This window comes from Micropterus dolomieu, linkage group LG01 (assembly GCF_021292245.1).
Source record: "Micropterus dolomieu isolate WLL.071019.BEF.003 ecotype Adirondacks linkage group LG01, ASM2129224v1, whole genome shotgun sequence".
Taxonomy (NCBI): Eukaryota; Metazoa; Chordata; class Actinopteri; order Centrarchiformes; family Centrarchidae; genus Micropterus; species Micropterus dolomieu.
The window spans coordinates 42,406,451-42,422,588 of NC_060150.1; the positions used below are offsets into that span (position 1 = coordinate 42,406,451).

Sequence of the window (16,138 nt, forward strand, 5' to 3'; positions counted from 1 at the left end):
TAAAAACATTCAACACCTAAGACATGAATTGAACAAAGATGTGAGTAACAGAAACGGAAAAATGTGTCCCTGAACAAAGGAGGGGTCAAAATAAAAAGTAACAATCGATATCCGGTGTGGCCCCGTCGTCCCGTGCAGGTGTTGTCACATGTGGGCTGCCTCTGCGAGGACGATCAGCTGTCCTTCCTATCTCCCTGTAGTGCTTTCTTAGACATCTCATAGTACAGACATTGCAATTTATTGCCCTGGCAACATCGGCAGTCTTAATGCCTCCTTGCAGCATGCCTAAGGCACGTTCACGCAGATGAGCCGGGACCCTGCGCATCTTTCTTTTGTGTTTTCCAGAGTCAGTAGAAAGGTCTCTTTAGTGTTCTAAGATTTCATAACTGTGACCTTAATTGCCTACCGTCTGTATGCTGTTAGGGTCTTAACGATAATTCCACAGTTGCATGTTCATTGATTGTTTATGGTTCATTCAACAAGCATGAAAAAAATTGTTTACACCCTTTAAAATACAGTATCCTGAAAAAGGACACTGTATTTTTTTGTTGAGTTTCCTAATAACACGTGAATATTTGACACTGACAAATGTATTTTGCAAGTTTGTTCGTTTGTTGCTGCAGTACTTTCAACACCCCAAATAGAATTTACCTGATACAAGATATGGTTATATATTTTAAAATGATCTGTTAGTAATAACGTATAGGAATAAATATATAAGTTGCTGGAGAGGTTTAAGGTGAATATTAAATATATTTGGTTGATTTTTATTTGAAGAATCAGAATCAAAATCGGGTTTATGCCAAGTACATTTTCACATACGGAAAATTTGCCTTGGTATATATTGTCCACATGAACATAAATATAGAACTATAAATATAAAAAAGAGATTAAGAACGTACAAGCATATACAATTACACTATTATACTAATACAAACAATATACAGGATAATTAACAAGAAATGTGCAAAAATTTACAGCATGAGCTATAAAGCCACTATGTTTTATATGTATAGTTCTTCACATTCTGTTATAAATGAATAATGCTGAATTGATTTTACAGCCAATATTGTGACACAGAAAATGTAACGCCTCATGTTCTCTTCCCGTTACAGAGGACGCCGTCTTCGCCGAGCCCGGTCCGGGCGGTGGGACTATGATGGCCGGAGCAGTTTACACTCTTCCTGCACAGAGGAATGTCCCTTTGCCCGTGGCGATGCAGAGGCTGATTCCTATGGCAACCCAGGGAGGGAAACCTCGCAGCTTCACACTTCCACGAGACAGCAACCTACACACACTCCTCGCTCCCCCTGCGAAAGAACAGCAAACGCACAACGGTGAGTTTAGTCAGGAACATGCATGTACTGGGAAACAAAGCAAGAGGAGAAAGAGCACCAAGGGAATACATGTAGCGTCATAATGTGTGGGTGGGGGGCCATCAGGTAAGAGTAGGAAGGAAAAATGTGTCTCACATCGAATGACAGCCGCAAGAGACTGAAGTTCTTTTTTTTTTTTTTAAGGTGAAGACATTGACGTCAGCACATGTGCCAGAAATAAAAACGCTCTCAGGCAGACACATTTCCATTTAAATCATCATCATTTAAATCTAGTAGGACAACACACACGCCAGTCATAAACTGATCTAATGAGGTTAATGAGACAATGGTGCACTTGTTGCCAAGGTGAGCCCGGCGGCGTACAGAAAGATAAGTGCCAATCTAAAATAATAAATAATAGAGAGTAACAGAAACATGAACAAGGACATATAATAATCATATGATTTGTCATTTAAATAGGCAAACAGCGAAATAAAACCGCCACAGTAGAGAGGGTGTCTCTGAGGATGAAGGGAACAGGATTTATTGTCATTTATAACACAAGTCATTTATAGTCAAAGTGTTGAGGTTATGTGCTGCTGTCCTCCAGTGGCTGCTCTGAGATATAACTCAATCTAATCAGCTTTGTGACAACTCTTTAGCCTCTAACTTCAAAACTTGTCAATGGCAGAGCGGCTGAGGGTTTAAATCACCATTAAGTGTGCGACTCTGCCTTTTTCTTTGACTGTGTGAAGGCGGCAGCGAGGGCGCATCCCTGGGCGACCTGTTTCGGGCGTGCGAGCAGGGCGGGGTGTGTCCTCTAGGCCGCGGGTCTGAGGGCAAAGGTCAGTCAGAGTTCAGGCAGTCCTTCCTCCGACGGGCCGCCGACCCTCAGCTCAACGAGCGTCTGCACCGCCTCCGCATCATGACGTCCACGCTGAAGGTTGGTTCACACACTGATGCACACACAAAGACACCTGTGCAATATATGGGCATAAATGTGCACACTCAAACACTTAACAATTAAATTATATTTCAGTACATTTTCAGCCCTTTATTAAGATTTAATTGAACTCATTGCTTGTAAGATTTGTTTATATTAAAGTTGTAATCCTTAAGATTTCCATCCTGGGAGTTTGGAGAAATCCTCTAGTGGTAGTGTCAGCAAGTGCGGTTTAAAAACCACAGCAAGCACTCGCTGAGCAGCTACTTGTCAGAAATACAACGAAAGAGCAGCCAAACAAACTCATGTTGTTTCCACACAACATGAAGGCATCAGGAAATGAGGAGTTAGAGGTGTGGCTGCTCTTTCTTGTTCCATTGCCTCCTGCAATATTTTAAATATATCTGCTGTCAAAAAAATGCATAAAAGTGCCCGTTGTCTTGTTTTGTGGACAAATCTTTCCATATACAATTGCTGTCAGGGCTAATCTACATTGCGTTTCCTGTGAGTGCTTCACAAAAGACAAAAAGCAGGACATGTTTTGCCGGTTTTTAATGTGTACTAGCGGCAGTAGGAAATGTTTGTTTGCATTAGCAGTGACCTAATAAAAGCTTGAATACGTCTGTAGGAGAGTGAGCAGTAGTCCTGTGAATCCCTTCTGCGTGAAGGCAATGTGAATCTTAGTGGCAGAGTCCGCCACTAACAGTAATAGATATTTAATACTGAGATAGAGATAATTACTGAATCTACATGAAAGTACATTAAATGGCTATCGCAACAAAGATTGGCTATAAAATAACGTCAAAAACCAGATCTGATTTCATAAAAGTCTTAAGGATTACAAGTTTAATTTGTATTCTGCCTCATTATTATCTCACTCATATCGGACATCCCACTGTTCTGTTGCAATGCTCACAGAAGAAGATGGTGCAATTTGCCCTTTTCTTTGTTCACAAGCTATTCTTTCACCCTTTATTAATGCTTTAGTTTGTGAGAGGTTGGAATTTTCTGATGTAACTCACTCTGTTGTGCTAATATTTTATAACTGAAATCTCTGCCATATTCTGACCCAAATCCGCTAGTTTCATCTTATCCTGTGTGGACTGATAGAATTACCTTTTGTTATTAAATTTTTCTTGGCTCATTGGGTTACGCTAATCACATTCACACATAAATGTGCCTAACCACATTAAATGTGAGCAGGGTGAAATGGATTATTTTGTAGAGGGATACAAATTTTCATGTGCATTCTAGCTGTAATACACAGTGAATTTCTGACCCTGATGTGCACACGAACACACGCCAGAAAATGCGTCTGTCTTGGAAGTTTCAGTGCCGTCGTGTGTCCCCGTCTGTCTCCTCGGTTTGGTTTGAGTCTTTTTAGTAGAGTTTTGTCAAGCAGCTGTCTGTGGCTTCATGCGATATGAGCAGTGGTTATATTTCTGGGTTGGGTGCCTGTGAATGGCTCTTTTACTGTGGCTGTTTGTTTTTATTTATTTATTTATTTTTTGTCTTTTTAGAGTTTGTATCTTTGTTGCTTCCTCCGTGTACGTGGGCGGGGATGGTTGGATGGTGGGCTTTGTCGCTTGTTCGTCTAGCTGCAGTAGCTTTTTTTTGCAAGGGTCTGTGGTTTTGGTACAGGCTTTGTGGAGGAACTTACATGTTTGTTCCCTGTCTGGCGTCTCTTAAAGGAATACACCACGTTTTGGGGGGGGAGATTATTTTAAATGTCAAATAATGAGAGTGTACAGTAGACACCCAAGTCATCCATGTGACCCTGGTAGACCCTACCCTGAATTGCTGCTTACAAGGGATCACGTTGTGTTCGTGTGTTCAGGCATCATCAAGTCATCTGCAGCGGTTGCTGTGGAAACAACAAAGACATTTTCTCTGTATCTTTTATGGATCAAAATTGAACCAAAACAACAAGCTACAGTCTAGATGGCAATTTAAGAAGAAGAAGTGTACTCTTCATAGCTGTAGGGATGCAGAACATCTGTTGTAGCAGACAATAACCCAACAGGAGGTTCATGTTATGTTTTAATATTTCCGTTACGGCTGGATCACTGTGCTGCTTTAGATGTGCCGTGAACAGTATTAAAGTCAGGAGACACATCTGTTTTCTGGTGTCTTGACTTCACTTGATTAAATCAATCTGCATACAGTATCCCAATATTTTGATTTGTGTCACTTCAGTAAGAGTGATCAGCTTTTTAACGTTAGAAAACTTGTTTTTTATTCATCCAAAACTTCTTTTTTTTTTCAAAATCTAACATTGAAATATCAATAACTCATTATAGTTTATCCAGGTAGGTTTATATCTGGCTATTTCAAATATTGATCCACTGAACAATGATTTTTTTAAATTAACCATTAACCTTTATTTGTCTGTTTCTAACATATACTCAAAAAGCACCCTTTTAAAGTGTTTATTAATTGTAAGTAATGGTTTTCTAATGCTCAATAAATCACTCTCTAATGCTTTATAGATCAGTTATAAGCCATGAAGAACAACTCAAGCCACCAAGTCTGCAGTTATAGTAAGTTGTTAATTACCAGTCGTGTGTTTCTTACTTTCTAATAAGAAATTTAGTCTGCAGTAATGTTGCTGTCCTGTGAAAACCACATATCTCCAAAACGTTTCCATGAGTCAAGAGAATAGCCCTGTTTTCAGCTGTGTGATGATGCATTTGCGGATTATGATAACGCGTATATACATTTGCGGATTATGATAACCTATAAAGGAGCAGTAATCCTTCAGTTTACCTGAAAAATTCAACTCACAAAATTTGGAGATACATGATTTTCAGTGGGCAGCAATGAAATATTGAAATGTATTAATAAAGGTTTGTCACTTTCTTTTAGTAAGTCAACTGCAGTTACAAATGTTAATAAGCCGTTAATAAAGGCTTCGTATACTGTAATCCATCACGTCTTATTTTTAAATATTACTAAGTTGTTAACAAATGAACGTGGTCCATTGCTCCGGCACTAGCTAAGGGCATTTTTGAAAACCTGGCAACCCAAACACTGTTCTTATTTATGGCTCATATCTAAAAAAGCATTGGTAAATGATTTTTTAATCATTAAAAATGCCGTTTGTTACAACTTCTGAACCCTTTATAAAGTCTTCCTAATATTTACCATTTAGCATTAGAGTAGTTGTAGTTGTCAAACTCTCTAACTTTTCACGTTACATCTTAAAAAAAACAGAATAAATAATCTACCAAGAACAAATGGATGTTCTCTGGGTTCTTCAAGTGTGAAACCTCCCCGAAACTTAGTGCATCCCCTTAAGTGTGTGTCCTGCTTCACGTGTGTCTGCGTTTTTAAAGCTTTAGTGGTTTAAAATGATAAAAGTAAGAAAGTGACCAGCCCCTCCTGTGTTTCTGCATCCCACCCATAGGACAGGGAGGGGGAGCTAGCGCTGATTGACAGGCTGTTGGCCAATCCCCAGCTGTCGTCGGCAGAGTTCCAGGAGTGGAAAAGAGCCTATCAGGAGCTGTTCTCTCAGGAGCCAGACTCGACCACTGAATCAGACCCCGGGCCCCCCCTCACCCCCTCACTTTCTCACACACACTCCTACATCGAGACCCACGTCTGACGAGTACTACAAACACACACACACACACGCACAAGTTGCTTTCATCTCCCCCCTCTGGAAAGAGTTGAACAAACTGCAGCTGACATGTTTTTTTGATGCATCCGATCGCCGAAGGTTTTGCATCACAGCAGGGACAACTTGACCTAACATCCCGATATGCTTTCAGCAGCCGCAGTGTACAAGTGCAGCATGACAGCTTTCTGAGGAGACGCCTGCGTGTGCCCTCATATTACATCAATCTACGAGCTGATTGGTTGTGCCACTCCAGCTGGCTCGGGGGCGGATGATAAACTGATTCTTAAGTATTACATGTTAGCTTTTGTGCTCTTCAAATGCTCTCCATGGAAAACGCCATATAAAGAAGCAACAACACTTGACATTGCACATCAGGTTGTTCCTCCTGACATGGACGCAGATCTCAGAATAGTATCTTCATGAGCGGCCATTAACAGTATCTCATCCTGCTTGTTGTGCCATGTTTATACTGAGTGCACAGTGTCTCATAGACAAGTCTAATAGCCACCAAGTGACATACATTATATTGTATCAAGCCTTATACTTGATGATGATGACGATATTTTCTGTACAGTGAGTGTTACAGCAGAGAACAAGTTAGCGCAGGTCTTTTTTAAATCAACTAGTCTCAGTTTCTATCTAGTTTTAGACTTTTGTTTGTGCTGGTTTTGGTAGAATTACGTACTGTGCTGGGCTGGACCTGAAGCATGCACACTCCTGGAATAGGCATTTAAAGGAAAAGTCCACCCTAAAACACTTAACACTGTTTCCAAACGGCTATTAAGTCCACGTCTTGGTGTTTTTTTACGTTTTCTTGCACAAATGATGATGCCACTTTCCCTGTTCGTTTTCAGTCAGTATCACTTTACCTCCAGCAATGTGACTGTAAAACACAAGACTATATGGGGTCTAATCATTGATGCCATTCATTTAAGTTTACATTTGCTACGAATTGCTTTTATTAGAGCTCATCAATCCATTTATAAGACAGAATATCTCCTTTAAATCACTTCGATGGAAACATGAAACCTCTCCAGTGAAATATTGTAATGCAACACACATCATTCTTGTTTTTATTATTGTTTTATAATAATTATATCCTTTAAAAACCATAGCTCATGGTCAACCGAGGCCTCTATAAGCCCTCAAATACCTGCATAAAGATACTGTAATATATTTTATTACTCATTGTCATGATATATCGTAAAGGAAATGCAAAATTCAAACATGCAATTTTGTTCAAAACTAACCTTGGAAAAGAAATACACATTTATCAGCATATTAACTTTAGCAGAACTTCATTATGAAACTAGGGATGCACCGATCAGATACCCAAAACTGACTCAAATAGCTGGATCGAGTAGTGGTGACAAGGGGGCCGATCTGTTCAATTCAGTTATGTTGATGCGACAGCAGTGCGTCAGTAGAACTGAATATTTGCTAGGAGAGCCTGATGCTGCCTTACACATAGAAAAAACGATTCCCAGCGAGGAATACAATTTATTAATCAGACGCTGGTATCGGCTGATACCCCAAGGCCCACGTATTGGTATCAGTATCAGGACTGAAAAAGTCGGATCGACGCATCCCTAAATAAAAGGCAAGGCAAGTTTATTTGTATAGCACATTTCAGCAACAAGGCAATTCAAAGAAAAAACATAAAACATAAAAGCAACATAAGGAAATATAAAAAAAGACATTACACAATAAAAAAATCATATAGAAAATAAAAACAGGTTAATTTGTTCACCCATAATACTAGTGGGTTACGAATAATCAGGCTTTTCACCTTTCATTGTTTGCTTTTTTGATCACACCAGTCAAACCTCGTACGATATTTCCTGCTATTTACGATCGTCACCATGAATCCAGATTGTTTGTGCTACAATCTTGGTAAAAGCAGTCAAAACAGCGAAGAAAAACGTTTAGCTCTACTCGGCATCCCTGACAGCGGAGAACTATACTAGAGATTCTACTTGGCCCTGGTAAGACTTGGTCTGACTTCTAATGAGAGAGGAGAAACCAGCTTAGCTTAAAAAGTAATGAATATCTGATTCTAGAAAGACTGTACCCCGAAAAAAACAGGACAGTAAAAGTTACAGTGCAGTATAAAATACTAATAAAATAATTAAATGGAAAATAAAAAATTAACCTAAATTAAAAATGGTATTGCTTTTTTTATTTCCCGTCTGTCACACCAGTCAAACCTGATCTTTATCGTACAATATTTATTTCCTCTTATTCAATGTGAATCCAGATTGTTTGCGCTACAATCTTGGTAAAAGCAGTAAAAGCAGCTTAGACCGCAAGTCGGTCTAAGCAGCGGAGAAAACCCTCCTGACACATCCTCTAACAAAGGGTCTGCTGCAACTCTAAGAATTAGGGAAATGTGACTCCTGCTCTGGTTTTCAGAAAAACGAAACATTTTCTTTTATTCCTTTTGATTTTCAGCGCCTTTCATGGGCAACCTGATTCTCACTTCAACACCTGAGATATGATTACCATGGCAACCAAAAATGTATGAGTCAACAGTTCTGGGAATCATAGAATACCATCCAAAGAAACATAAAAATGCCCTCTAATTAAAGTAATAAGTGAGGAAAGTAGACTAACAACTGAAACTTTCCGAACGTCACATATTGATATATTTTATCTAACAGTGTAATCGTTTGTAAGGGTGGGTTTTTCCTCAGAGGCCGTTTGGCTGTCTGTTTCCTGCATGCCACATAAAGAACATGAGGAAATATTTGAATAGGAATTGAAATATGGATCTAATAAAAATATATTAGTTTGTTAATTGTACGCTGCGTGAAAATGAGTTTATACTCAGAGACACTGCAAAAACTATGAAAGCAATCATAGACACAAACACACACACACACACACACACACCCAGTAAATACACTACACAGACAGTTTGAATGCTCTTTCTATGCTGCTGCCCGTGGTTGGTTGTAGTAGCATGTCTTTGTTGTAGATAAACACAATATTCTTTTTCTGTTTTTGTGTTTGAAAACTGTAGATACAGTAGATCTCTCTTTATAGAGTGCAAACTAAGTGTCATGGATGATGTTCTCAAAATCTATCAGTTTTTTTTTTGGGCGGTTGAGTGAAGATTGTTTTAATGTTCAAACTATAAATTATGGTAAAATAACAGTATTTATTTATGTGATTCCTTCCTGCGTGTTCTGTCGAGAGAAGAGGGTGGATCCAATAAAGTGTGGTCATTTGGATGAAGGTGTATTTGTGGTTTGTTTGTTTGGGTGGACGGTGAGAAAGCAGAGGATGCTGACAGGATGTAGGGAGGGATGTTAAGCATCGGTAACAGCTGCTGCACCGTCTCTGTCAACAAGGGAGACAGAGAGAGAGAGAGATAGACCAGCAGAGATCCCAGTTGACCATCCTCTTCCCCTCATCCTCATCCTGTCCCCTTCCCCTCAATGCTGCAATCACAGCTGAGCAAGAGCTCAAACGTCTCCTGCAGCACGACTAATTTGACACCATCACTTGGTTTCAGTTGGGTGTTCAGTTGCTATAGCAACCACAACTGTCCAGTGGTGCAGTGTAACTAAGTACATTTACTTAAAGTACTGTACTATTGAGGCACCTGTACTTTTACTCTTTCAGATTACAATTTTTTCTTAACTTGTCCAGTGAAAACCATGTATCTCCAAATGTGGTGATTTTGAATTTGAATGTTTCGGATAAACTGAAGTATGAAGTGTTCGTTTATGGGTTGAGAAAGGCTACATAAACAATTTAAACCTTGGATCAGATGGAAAAGTTTAGCTTTTAGAGATACATGGTTCTCACTGGACAGCGACGCAACAAACATATGTTGATCTTATGGGCTGTAGATAAAACTACCCAACAGGATATAAAGGAATAATAATAAAATTAGCTCAACTTTAAACATCATACAGCAGTAAAATGCAACATACACTTTAATGCAGCAGTAATATTAATCCAGAAACACCAGATATAATAGTGAAACACTGAGAGGGAACATTTTACTGGACTATGAGTAATAGTAGTAGTATACTATGAGTACTTTAACTTTTGATACTTCAAGTAAATTTAGCTAATAATACTTTTACTTAAGTAAGGTTTTCAATGCAGGAGTTCTACTTGGAGTGGAGTAATTTCAGCGTGGTATTACTTCAGTAAAGGATCTGAATACTTCTTCCACCATTGCTACTGACACAGTTCTGTGCGTTTGCTCCCTTAGAAACGCAGAAAATTCTGAAAAGAAACTTCAAATACTGCAAAGAAAGTTTTCAGGTACTTTTGGCCATAGTCTACACAGTGAATAATGGTGACACCGTGTACACTAATCATATGAACAATACATGTTTGTTGTATTTGAACAGAAAAGGATTTAATTAAATTTGAAGAGATGGTGCTATAGAACTAAATGTCTGCCCAATTAATCAAAGATTAAAGGTCAACATTATTATCAATCACATCCCATTTCCTATTAAGTCATTAAGTTCATATCATTTACCTAAGTAAATTGTGCAGCAGAATGTCCTAATTTATTTTAGCTAAGCTGGATGTCCTAACTTAATCCTATCAAAACTTTAGCATCAACTGTTCTCCTGCTGGTTCTCTATGTTAAGCCAGGTTGTAAAATATTAACATACTTTGTTCAAATGACTCACGTTTTTCAAATGGAGAACGAGACACATCAAAGCTAAAAACTTTGGCAATTCAGTTTTATTGGTTCTTAACAGTGGGTGGTGATGGAGCAGCGGATAAGGCACATGTCTTTAGTGTGAGAGACCCCGGTTCAATTCCCTCTATGACACATCCTCCATCTGAGCAAGACACTTTACCCCTAGTTGTTCCAGAGGCATGCGACCTCTGACATACTTAGCAATTAGAAGTTGCTTTGGATAAAAGTGTCAGCTCAATGAATAAATGTATGATTGATTTTTAAGTGTTTCATGATCTTGTTCTGTGTTTTATATCAGTATTAATAATACATATTCATTACTTCATAATATTTACCAATTGGAATGTTTAACTGCACAATGCTGCAAAAACAAAATGGACATTAAAATAGAACAATGTTTCGACAATAATAGGCAACTGAAAAGTCTATTTGTATATCAAATATTTTAAGTTGCCTGTATTATAAGTTAGTACCAGGAAAAAATTTGACGTTCTTTCATACATATTTTCATCATTAGGGGATATAACGAGGCACCCAATTCATTTTGAATCCAATATTGCATTCAAACATAATAAAACATGTTAAATAAATAATGTTTTTGCAGACAGCACAGTGTGTATTCGGGATTAAATGAACACACCAAAGCTCATTAATAAAGAACTCCAGCAGGTTACCTAGCTCTTACCCACTAATCATAGGATTTCATGTGAATGCTTTTTCTGTTTTTCCATTTATTTTTTTCTGCAGCTTTAACCTACTTTGTCCATTTGGTTGTGTGTGCAGATGGAAATGGGTGAAAAAAGAAAACAAGACAGAAAAAAGGTCACTCAGTAGCCTTGGTTTGCTTCTATTTCTATATCTATTTTATAGAAAACTTAAATTATTTATCACTAGTCAATAAACAGGAAAGCAACGTGCAGGGAACTTTTATCTACAACTTCCATAAAATATTCATCTTAGCTTTTCTGTTGTTTGTATGCCCTCCTCCACCTTCATCTCCTTATCTCCTGCCTCAACGTTTTCTCTGTTCATTCTTATGTGTGATAGCCTCGGCAAGCTGGCTTAAACTCATCTGTTCGAGAATTACCTTCTTCCCACTAAATCTCTTTACCTCTCCCTACTTATTCTCAAAATCCTCCTTATCGGTCTCCTTAGCTCTTGTTTTATTCCTGTTCATAGAACATTGTCACATTCGGTCACAGGAATATCACTGGCCAAATACCTTGCATACATCACTTCTCACCAGTGGTTGCTTCTTGTCATTTTTCCTGATTTCCTTTTAAACTTTAAGCTTGTTCTACTGTTACAGTCATTGTAATTTGCTCTCAGGGACTGTATCCGCTAAATACTTAAAAGTATAAATAAGTTAGTCCTTTCCAACAATCTGTCAGATCAGTGTGAAGGATCGTGGGCATGCGCAAAAATTATAAATTATAACAATAATAAAATGCCCCTGCAGAGCCTGTTTAATTATGTAACTCTTAAATGAATCACTCTAATGTTCTGTTAGCTGAAACCAGGAGATGGTTAGCTTAGCTCAGCATAAAGACCGGAAACTAGGAAAAAGCTTGTCTGTGTCTGAAGGGAACAATAAACTGAATACGTTACATCTTGTTCATGTAAAACCTGAACTTCAAAAATGACAGTTGGCCTACATGGTTTTACAGGTAGTCCTGTTCTTTATGCTAAGCGCTAACTGTCTGCTGCCTCTAGCTTTATATTTAGCACACAGACATGAGAGTCAATCAATCTTCTCATCTAACTTTCGGGAAGTAAAGAAAAGTATAAGGAGGTTTACATCCCAAAAGTCAAACTGCTCCTATAAGTAGTAGTAAAGTAGCTTAGCTTACCATAAAGACTTGAAACATAACGTACATTGTGGTTTTACAACAGGTTATGTTCTTTCTGTTAACCTTGGCTAATTGTCTCATGGTTATATATCATCTAACACTGCAAAAACTCATAAATGTATTACCCAAAATGTTGAACTGCTCCTATAAGAAGTAGTGGAGTAGCTTAGCTTAGCATTAAGACTGGTAACTGGAAAAACAGCTAGCTTAGCTCTGTCCAATGGTAACATAGTAATCTGCCTGCAAGCCCCTGTAATTCTCACTAATTTATCAATGCAAAAACCAAAGTCTAAAAAGTTGAAGTTGCACAGGGAGGTCATGTGCTTTATACTCTCCTGTTAATAACTTTATATTGAACAGACATGGATCAGAGAGGTATCACTCTTCTAATCAAACTTAGGTAGAACTGGTAGAAGTGTATTTCCCAAACTATTTCATTAAATACTAAATAGATTAGGTTAGGAAAACGTATTTTATTTTAAATTCACCCTTTTGAAATATTTTCCTAGGTAAATATCCAGAAATAAGAAACTAGAAACTGTGGTGTCGAGGCTGAAACCCAATAGTTTGTTTCCCTGAACTAAACTGTTGAGTAACCTCTTTTATATGACAAACACATTAAAACAATTAGTACAATTCATGATATAATCCCACCATCATTTTAACATGTGCTCTGTCATTTTGAGACTATGTTGCACCTATAAGTGAAACTGTCTCACTTTCATGTTAAAAATGTCTTATGACCTGTGCACTTTAGTCTGGCAGGGGCAGCAGTGTGCACTCAGTCCCAGTGAGAGGTCTGGGCAGCTGACAGATCTCTCTCCAGCGATCTTTCTTTGTATCATACTCCAACACACTCCTCACTATCACCTCCTGTCCGTCGCTCCATCTTCTCCCTCCAAATACCAGCAGATTCCCACAAGGCATTGACACCATCCCATAGTTGAAGGAGCCAATGAGAAGTGGTCGAAGGCGGGTCCAGTGGTCTGATTGCGAATCGTATTGTTCGATATCGCAGAAAGGCTCGTACCTTCCCAGCAGCGCGTAGATGTGGCCGTGGACAGTTGCAAGGCGGTGACCGAACCTGGCGATGGACATGGACGCTCGCCTCTCCCAGACTCTGCCTTTGGTGTCCCAGAACAGGACGTCTCTGCTGCTTTCTCTGTGCTCATCCGGGTTATCACCGTGGTTACTGCCATGGATGCTGCTGTGATTGCTCGGTAGACCGCCGGACACATAGATGCAATTGTCGAGCACAGTGGAAGCGTGGCCACATAAGGGGCGAGGCATCGCTGCTCCTCTCCTCCATGCTCCAGTGGCCATGTCATAAAACTCAACAGAAGCTAGGGAGGTGTGTGCGTTGGTGTCTGGTAGTGTGTGTTGTCCCCCGATGGCATAAATGACCTCCTCAACCACACAGCAGGTGAACTGCGTCCGCATCTCCAGCATGGACTCCACCTTCTCCCAGCGGTCAAAACGAGGATCGTAGCGCCACACCTGGTTGGATGTTGCCATTGTGACAGACTTTTTCCCATCCTCGTCTCCTTCTTTCACTTCCTCTCCGCCAATCACGAAGAGAAAACCTCCCACCGAGCACACACAGTGATTCCTCAGCCGCAGAGGGAGACTGGAGCTCAGAGATGAAAACTTCCTGCTTCTGGGATCAAACGCCAGGATCTGCTGTTCTGGCCAATCAGGGCTGGATCCTCCACCCACAAGCAGCACACGATTGGGCGACGCTCTAAGTGTTGACTGTCTGGTCTGTCTGATGGGCTGAGTTGAACCCAGCCTGTGGTACTCCATTGCCCGAGTCAGCTGACTTCTGATTAAAGGTGTGGCCATGGCTCTGTGGGCGAGGCTGAGTTTGGTGAGGTCAGAGGGGGCGACCAATCCGAAGCGCAGACGACTCAGCAGAAGATTTGATTTCAGCAGGGGAAGAGGCCCATTCTCATTCAGCCAATCCAGAGCCAGCCTTATGAGATCCACCTCTTGGACACCAGGTATCTCGTCAGCGTCGAGGATCGCCATCAATGATTGGATGTTCAGACTTAGAAGATCATCCCTGCTTTCCCGCAGCAATGTCCCCATCTCCATAGCGATGGTTTGATTGGCAGCTTCAAGTGCATCTGAGAGGGCGTGATGCTCGGCCAGGTTAGCATAGCAACAGCAATTCTCAGCGCTTAAACCATCAGTAATAAAGCGCTCGCATATTGACACGGCCGGCTCCACCTGCAAGTACCTGGCTGCCTCCAAGACGGCAGGAAGTGTAGATGGTGATACGCTGAGCCAGCTGGAGTAAAGGAAGTCTAGAATGGTGTCTAAACCCTGAGACGTTAGCGCTGGGAGGCTAATGGAGCTCGCTAATCGCTCTGAAGTAGTCTCTCCAAACAGAGCCCAAAAATATTCGCTCGAGCTGGCCAAAAGGGCGCGATGACAAGGGAACGATACACCGCCGGCCTCTAGAACGACATCACACATCTTTCTCTGCGAGCGCAGACGCTGGAAACCAGAGAGAAGTCCGGTTCTTTGGGAGGAACTGTAGAGGAGGGAGTAGCTATCCATCCAAAAGATAGGAGCCACGGAGAGAAGGGAGGCAGGAAATAGATTGAATAGAAAGCTTCTGAGAAACAGTCAAAAAGAGGATTAGTAGCACGTTAGAGTAAAGGCTTGGTCAGGAAGGTGAGAAGGAAATGGCAGGAAGTAAGAGGAAGGAACATTAAAAGCAGAAAGACAAAGGAAAAGCAGCTGTAAGTGTTGTCAAAAAAAGATGTAGCTGACAAGCTGCACAAAAGAACATCAGACGTTAGTAGGAAAACAGGATAACAGACAGCAAGAAGAAGGAAATGAGGGAAGGGGAAGAGAAAGCAGAGTTGAGTGGAAAAACAGTCAAGTGCGTGTCCTTAGTCGAGGTCTCTCCATCTGTGTTTTTGTTCTGCTCTGTCTGCAGCGGCAGGCATGTGACACCATGATACGAAGGTTAACAACTGCCTTGTGCACCCCCACCCCCTCCTTTGGCCCTTAAACGTGTTCCGTCCCAAAGCCTCCTGTCTCTGTCTGTGATGTCCCACCTCTGTTGGCTTTGTGTTTGTCCGGCTGCCCTTTCCTCCACGTCCGGGAGGGAGTATCACCCAAACACATTCATCCAACGTACACACACCAACCCGGCAAGAGAGCAGATGCACGGATAAACGCTCGCACATGCACAGAGGGAGTCTGGCAGGATTTTTAGTGTCTATCCCTGCAGATGAACTCATTGGTAAATACAGCTGCTGTAGTCTGCGAGCCACGGCACCTATCTGTGCCCTCATCACCATGGTGACAGGAATAGAAACACAGACACAGCTCGGGCGGATTCAACGCGAGGTACATATCAAACCCGAGGAAGTTTTGCCAAGCTGTCAAAGATTTTAGCAATGTCAAAAGTAGCGCGCAGCATTTTGGTATTAGAGTAAGCCGTGCCCTTTTGGGAGGCATTTAACCTTATTATGACCTGTGCTGCTTCAAAATCATGCAGAATGATATCATGCTAATATTTTTATGCAGGGATAGGAGAGGGTGGTGGGAGCAAGAGAAAAGGGAGGGGATGATAAAGGAAGGATTTGTTTTCACTATCAGGCTCCAAGTTGTCCAGCGTGTTTACAGCCGTCTGATTAATGTTGAGCTACTGTGTGGTCGTATGTCTGACACACACACTTAAACAAACACACACACATTAATATGCAAACAACATTGCTT

At 40.6% G+C, this 16,138-nt stretch overlaps 2 protein-coding genes across 2 annotated transcripts in view; one reads left to right on the top strand and one right to left on the bottom strand.

The window, feature by feature from the left end:
* The window catches only part of cnksr2a (connector enhancer of kinase suppressor of Ras 2a), a 70,187-nt gene that overhangs the window by 47,251 nt on the left and 6,798 nt on the right, over window positions 1-16,138 (top strand). Inside the window, exons 22-23 of the mRNA XM_046035173.1 lie at window positions 1,116-1,337; window positions 2,072-2,259. Coding sequence (XP_045891129.1) covers window positions 1,116-1,337; window positions 2,072-2,259 — 410 coding nt within the window. The remainder of the gene's footprint in view (window positions 1-1,115; window positions 1,338-2,071; window positions 2,260-16,138) is intronic.
* Window positions 12,951-15,189, bottom strand: LOC123960489 (kelch-like protein 34). Its single transcript, XM_046035294.1, has one exon. The coding sequence runs from the start codon at window positions 14,963-14,965 to the stop codon at window positions 13,157-13,159; it is 1,809 nt and encodes a 602-aa protein (XP_045891250.1). The 5' UTR covers window positions 14,966-15,189; the 3' UTR covers window positions 12,951-13,156.

What these genes read in the sequence shown, in the direction of transcription:
- LOC123960489 (XM_046035294.1), bottom strand. Translation starts at nt 14,965, where the DNA reads ATGGATAGCTACTCCCTCCTCTACAGTTCCTCCCAAAGAACCGGACTT.